The sequence below is a fragment of the Drosophila innubila genome, chromosome X, assembly GCF_004354385.1.
Source record: "Drosophila innubila isolate TH190305 chromosome X, UK_Dinn_1.0, whole genome shotgun sequence".
Lineage (NCBI taxonomy): Eukaryota > Metazoa > Arthropoda > Insecta > Diptera > Drosophilidae > Drosophila > Drosophila innubila.
In genome coordinates, this window is record NC_047626.1 from 27,195,919 (window position 1) to 27,202,986 (window position 7,068).

The 7,068-nt window shown below is 35.0% G+C and overlaps 1 protein-coding gene across 1 annotated transcript; it reads left to right on the top strand.

The window, feature by feature from the left end:
- The first annotated feature begins 493 nt into the window (after positions 1-493).
- LOC117791495 lies at positions 494-1,617 on the top strand. The gene is made up of 6 exons (XM_034631272.1): positions 494-581; positions 647-736; positions 804-845; positions 932-1,122; positions 1,188-1,341; positions 1,473-1,617. The coding sequence occupies exons 1-6, from the start codon at positions 530-532 to the stop codon at positions 1,610-1,612; spliced, it is 669 nt and encodes a 222-aa protein (XP_034487163.1). The 5' UTR covers positions 494-529; the 3' UTR covers positions 1,613-1,617.
- Positions 1,618-7,068: the final 5,451 nt, after the last annotated feature.

The following is a 7,068-nucleotide window of genomic DNA, read 5'->3' on the forward strand; positions in this document are numbered from 1 at the left end:
CGAGGAAATAATAAATTCAAATAATATTGACAGTGAAAAAAATAACGAAAGTGACAATAATAATAACTTAAATGACGACTTAAAAAGATGGTTCTTAAAGCATAGGCCGACCCGTGACTGTGCAATCGACTTAGTTCGTATATTGAAAAAAAATAATTTAGATGTCGCCCCATTTTACACATACACTTCGCCAAAAAAAGCAGAAATAACAAAAATCGATGGAGGTCTTTATTTACACATTGGCATTCAAAATCAAATTAATAAACTTTTGACTTCAATTATTTGTAATGACAACATAATTATTGACATTAACGTTGATGGCATTCCTCTGTTTAAAAGTTCCAATTCACAACTTTGGCCCATTTTGATAAAATTGACAAATGTTCAAAATTCACCAGTTGTGCCTGTTGGAATATTTTTGGGTAAATCCAAGCCCTATATATATAATTTCTTGACTTGTAATCGAATATCACAAACCGCTCAAAACTATGAGTGATATATTTTTTTAGAATAAATTTAATTAAATAATATGTCTGGCAGTCCGGAAAGAAAAATTAAGCGACTGGAGTTGTCTAATACCCGTAAGTGCCAAAATATAGATACATTGAAATAATTTTAATTATTCTTAAAATCTTTTATATTTTAGACCAAAAGTCTACCTGCAACTGCTCAGGAACAATCGAGCGCCTTGAGCAAATTGTTGTTCAGTTGGTGGAACAAGTTCGTTCCTCACGTGGTAAGTGTGCTACGATAAATTATATAAATTAATCAAAACTAAAAAAAATATTTTTTTTTACTTTCAGCTGAAACGAAAGTTCTTGTAGACGAAATTCAATCTTTAAGAGGTATAAGTATGATTATTAATACCTTATTTAAATATGCATACATTTATATATTTACATATATTCTATATACATATATTTATATTTAGCTGATCAAAATGCGACGCAGGCTAAAATCGAGGTCCTTGTGGAAGCTGCCTCGGAGCAAACCGCCACTATCAAAGGAATGACAAAGCAGCAAGGACAAGGACAAACAGTGGCCAGAAAATTTCCGATTCAGAGTGTAAAGGATCTAAATCAGATGAGCATGGAAATTAACGACACAAACCGAGAGCTTTATGTTAGTATGGATTCAGTTAAAAGTTACAGTTTCCTGTAAGTTTAATTCTTATTTATTTTTTACAGATTGATGCAATTAAGATCCACATTATGCATGGTGGAATTATGAAAAACCTAAAAAATGTGTTGTCAAATACTGTTGTCTTGGCCTATAATGTTGATGGCGTCCAAGGCAAAGCTGCCTTGAAAAACGAAAGCAGTTTTTATGGAGTTTTGCTTGGTAGGTTTTATTAAATTCATTGTAATAGTAGTTGGGCATGTACAAATTAATTTTTTAGCATAAACTAATTTTTTAATTGATTTGTCGATTCATTAAAGACTAATGGAATTTCTTTTTATTTTTTTTCCCAGATGCAATCAATTTGGTAGAAGGGACTGGATCAGCTGAGGACAATCTACGAAAGGCCTTGCAGCTGCAAAAAAAACGCTATTTTAAGAACTCCAGTTGCAACAAAAACAAAATTGAACATGAAAACAACAACAACGTATAAATAATAACAAGAATATATATATATTAAAATAATTAGTAGTTTTATTTATTTTAGCTATTGGATATTGAAGAAAATAAATGGAATTTTAGATAATAAAAAAATTGAATTATAAATTATTTAAATTTTTACTTTTGGGGACCTATTTCAGCACCCTTGGGTACCCATGTAAGTACCCTTCTCATGGGTTTCCATATCACCACCCCTAGCATGGGTACCCTTTTCATGGGTACCCATGTAGTACCTTCAGGGGTACCCATGTAGTACCCTTTCATGGGTACCCATGTAATACCCTTTCATGGGTACCCATGTAACCCTTTCATGGGTACCCATGTAAGTACCCCTTTCATGGGTACTCATTTCACTAGTTCGTGGTAAACGATGTGGTGGCGATTGACCCTTTTTGCGGACATTTCATACAAAAAACGAAATGATGAAACGCATTGCTTAGGGTTAGCAAAGTAAGTAGAGGTGGCTCCCTAGTAAGTACTTATTTCACCAGTTTCGAACTAGTGCCCATTACTGAAGGGTAATTCTCATGTCATGGCAAATCGCAGACAATGCCAACGCGATGGGAGAAGATGCTGCACTTTTACTGCGCTTTTCCCACACACCCACCCAGAGCCCCGCACACCCCAACCCTTACCAAAAACCGACTTGACACAGTCACACACACACACAACAGACACACATACGGCATGGGATAGTCATTTACTTAGCTAGTAACTTAGTTAGTTAGTCTGTAAGTCAGCTAGTTAGATTGCTGCAAATACGAGAGCTGCTCACAAGGCAAGATAATTAGCTGAGATCTCTGTAATCTGACATCTACAAGTAATTACATACATGACTATAACTCGAATGACACTTGAACTATTTGGGAATCTTAGGATAGCACAAATTACTTATAAGGTACTTTTAATGTTTTTGAAGGGGCTTGTGAGAATAACACTGATAAGCACGTTCCTTAATAACATACTATTTAGATGACTTATATTCTTAAATAATAGATAGTACAATATATTTATAAGTGTATATGTTGTAATATAATTAAAACTATCCTAAAAGTATTGAAATGTAAAATGGTCCTGTCGATTATCCTGACAAGGACGAGCAAGAAGAATGTCTTTTTCGGATTCAGCGACCTCAAATTAATCAGTCCTGAAAGTTTTATGAAGAAACTCGAAAAGTAGTTGCTCAGGACGATTTGGGTTAAATATTGTTATGGCCGTGGTGCATATCTGCAACATACCGATTTTACGCATATATCTCCGTACTAAGAATACAAATATGCAATCTTTTGATTTAATGTGTATCTAAAACATGCATATTATTTAATTCTTGTCTCTTGGTGTTATATTTATATGTTTTTCACACTATAAAATTGTATGATGCAAACTTCATATTTATTAACGAAAAACTAATATTTTCATTAATTAATTTAAAAGCTTTGTATTTTTTATTTTTGATATTTTGTCAATATGATGCAAATTTTATAATATTAACACAAAAACTATTTTCCAATATAGTCTTATATTATAAAAAATGCCAAAAACATTTTTTCAATTTAACAACAAGTTAAAAAAACTGCAAAGAATTGTGTTTTTTAATATAAGTTTTCTAGTTAGAAAAAATTAGATCGGAGAGCATGCCGATCAAGGATTTAATTTAAAAAAATTCGGAAAAATATGCTTTGTTTTATTTATTTTTTTTTTCTAATGCACTAATGCCGCCACGAACAGGGCGTGGGATGCAAGATATGCAAGCCTTGAACTCAACGCATAACGAAAAAGTTGCACAAACTTCCTACGCAGTGTCACTCATGGTGTATGTGTGTGTGTGTGTAGGGCATCTGTGTTAACATTAAAGTTGCGAATTGTCGGGTAATTACATTGCCAACAACAACATCAACAACAACAACTGCGATTCCAAAGCACAGTTGCAGTTAATGCGCTTAATGAGCGGTTTGTTCTGTTACAACAGCAGTCGCAATTGAGTCAACAACAACAACAACAACAAAAACAACATCAACAACTGCGACAACAACAAAAAGGCGAGCAAACGTGCAACTAATTCGCTGCAACATTTTGTTCCTATTCACATTTCGCAGTTGTTGTTGTGGCTGCTGTGCCACATTTTTTGCATCACTTGTCTTGGGGGCAAGTTCGTTTCCTAAGTCTTTTGTTTTGTATGGCGTGGGTAAAAAAAAAAAACCGAAATCAAATCCAAAAACAAAACAAACACAACTTGCCTCGCGCTGGTTTCGTTAGCTTGACGGCCCCTCCCTAGCCGACATTTGCCACGCCCCCATTGCGGTGTGTCAGCTGAACAGAATTCTTACATATTTCTTACAGGGTGTGCGAGTGTCTGTCGGTATCTGCGAGGTAGCGCAAAGTTGGAGTGATGGGGGAGCTCACATAGTTGAAAACTGTTCAAAATTCATATGCTTACGACATTCGATTATGAAATTTTGTAGGCGAAACCTATTCAATTTCGAGAGACTCGTTTTATTGTTTGAGTGCATTGAAAGGCACAAGTCACGCTTTCTTTCAAATCTATAACAATAAAAGCCCTGCAACAAACACAAGAAGCAACAACAGCAACAACATTATTAACACATTTGCACTAATTAAAAGTCAAGTGTTAATTAAATCAAAAAACAATTTGCCAAGGATGACAATCATTGCCAGACCTTTATAAATACCTTCACAATGCTATTGCTTTGCCATACGTGGGGGAGTTTTCTTATTTGTTATAATAATGACAGAGCTGACATACCGAAACCAACTTGATTATTATGAATATAGTTAAACAGGTAACAAATTAATCAAACTAGTGTATTTGCTTGTCAATTAAAAAAAAAAAACAACGCATTGAATTTATTGAAATAACAAAAAAATTAGTCATAAATATGGTTTAGAATAGCATACAGAATACTGTTTATTGTGAAAATGTCCAGAATCGAATACTTTACTGATATTTAAATATAAGTTTAAAGCTAATTCATTAACAACGGTAAAGTTGCATATGACAGTTTTTAATAAATTTTTCCCTTTTTGTGGGTGGAATCTTATTTTAAAATCTTGTCTAAGTATTTTTTACCGTCTTCAATATTTTTTGCCAAGATTTAGCTAAAATGTAATTGTTTTTGTTGAACAATCTATTTATCGACAGAAGTTAATCTGATATATCGGAAACTAGCTCATCAAAGGTATTTCAATGCACCATAAACAACCTTATCTCTTATATGTATATTGCAATTACAATAAAATGGCCATGGAAATTCCAAAATTACGGGTTGAGTTTTCAGTATCATAAACTAAACAAGTTTTCAATTTGATTCCGAAAATTAAATGTTGTGAGTTTGTTTGTAGAAGTTGTTTTTAGTGGCAAGTGCATGTAGTCAACATAATAAATTTATATTTGTTGTTTTACGTTTATTATAGAAATCAAAAGTTAAAACAACTGAACTGAAACTGACAAAAAAAAAAAAAGTAAAATACACAAAGAAACGCGTCTCATCAAACGACCGACCGCATTGGGGGTAAGCAAATTAAGCAAAGTTGTTTAGTTGGTGATTACGTGGCCAGGGCCTGAAATTATTACATCATCCATTGGCGTCACATCATTATAATCGAAGAGACGCAAAAAGACAATGAACATAGCCCACCAGGGCTGACGCTCAAACTTCATCTCCATCTTCATATCTGTCTCCCATTTGCCTTACAAGCTCTCAGTTTAGGTCTCAGCACCTCGACACGTTTTTATTTCTTTCTTTCAGCTGGGTGTGTGCCAAAAAGCATACAGTGAAAAAAAAAAAACAACAACAAGAGTAAAAATTTGCAATGCTTCAATGAAGCGACTTGCGGTCATATGATAGCCCTGCCTGGAACTGGAACAGACGATTCACTACTCACTCACAGCTCGCTACTCACTACTCACTACTCACAACTCACACAACTGATGACTGTTGACTGGGTCTGAGGTTTTGCTTGACTTCATTTGCAGTTGCTGTTGTTGTTGTTGTTGTAATTAAGTTTTTTTTTTTCCATTTTGCGTACACTTTGCGTTTTGGTTTCGGTTTCGATATGTACATTTTTTTTTTCATTTTTATTTAGATGTGCACTCGACTCGAACCCCGCCTGAAAATGCAACTGGAACTGGGACTAAGCCCAAGACGGACTTATGCATGTAATCGTGGGTAAAGGCATTAGTATAAGTATATATGTACATGTTTGGGGAAGTGTTTGCTTGCTCGGTAATCGATATATCAGCTGGGTAGGTTGGTAAGCAATCTGGGCAGCTATCGTTGGAGTGGAGAAAAGGGGAATTAAGGAGCTGCACTTTTACCTAATATGCCCCTTGTAATAGCAGTAATTGTCTAGCATTAGACGTTGTATTCAACCGCAGATGATTTCATAGACGATCCCTCTAAAAAACACCCCCCAACCCACCACCACCATCTGCTCATTCACCTCTTCTGCTTCTTCGTGTGTTTATCATCATATGTGTAGTCAATTATTGTCGACGGCGAATTGCTTATGACTCGTTATTATGTCACACTTTTGCTTTTTCGTTTCCTGACTTTTCAAATACAGCGATTCGAATTTCGAACTTGTCGATAATGCATTAAAAGTAGGCAAACGAGTGCTCTTTAAGCACTTAGTTAGCTCGGTTGTCCAGAAACTAGCGGAGTCTTTTGTGAATAGTCACTGTTAAAATTAAAGTTCGTACTAACAATGACAAGCGTGTTTTTTTATTAGTTATTTAGAGATTTTCAAGCAGAATAATTAAAAAGAACAAGAAATTTTTAATATGATTATCTATAATTTCAGAAAAAATTGAAGATAGTATGTATACTTTAGATAGTATGTACTATCTATGGGCAAAAAAGGGTATAATGTGTTTGGCAGAATGTATGTAACAGGCAGAAGGAGGGGTGGCAGACCCCATAAAGTATATATATTCTTGATCAGGATCAACAGCCGAGTCGATCTAGCCCTGTCCGTCTGTCTGTCCGTCTGTTTGAACGCGTCGATCTCAGATACTATACGTGCTAGAGACTTCAAATTTGGAATGCAGGTTTGTGAATACCATACGCAGGTCAAGTTTGTTTCCAATTTTTGATGCCACGCCCCCTTCGCCCACAAATTGCAAAAAAACGATTTACAGGCGCAATTTTTGACATAGCACTCCCTAACTGAACAATCAGTTGAGAAGTATGCGTATTAAACGACCCTGAAAATTTCAAAGCGATTGACCCATAAATAGAGAAGTTATTTCGGAGTTTACATTTAGCTCAATAATTACATTTGCATGGCAAATCAAACGTGCGAGCGAGACAGCATGTTCACGTTTGTATGCAAGGCGCGCACAAACACAGTAAGAAATAGTACCCATTTTCTTTTGGGTTTCGATTTCAAGTACCATATGACCTAGAGACTTCAAATTTGTTATGTAGG

What these genes read in the sequence shown, in the direction of transcription:
- LOC117791495 (XM_034631272.1), top strand. Translation starts at nt 530, where the DNA reads ATGTCTGGCAGTCCGGAAAGAAAAATTAAGCGACTGGAGTTGTCTAAT. An exon ending in ACTGGAGTTGTCTAATACCC is followed by an intron (nt 582 to 646) that starts GTAAGTGCCAAA and finishes TTTATATTTTAG; the next exon opens with ACCAAAAGTCTACCTGCAAC. An exon ending in ACAAGTTCGTTCCTCACGTG is followed by an intron (nt 737 to 803) that starts GTAAGTGTGCTA and finishes TTTTACTTTCAG; the next exon opens with CTGAAACGAAAGTTCTTGTA.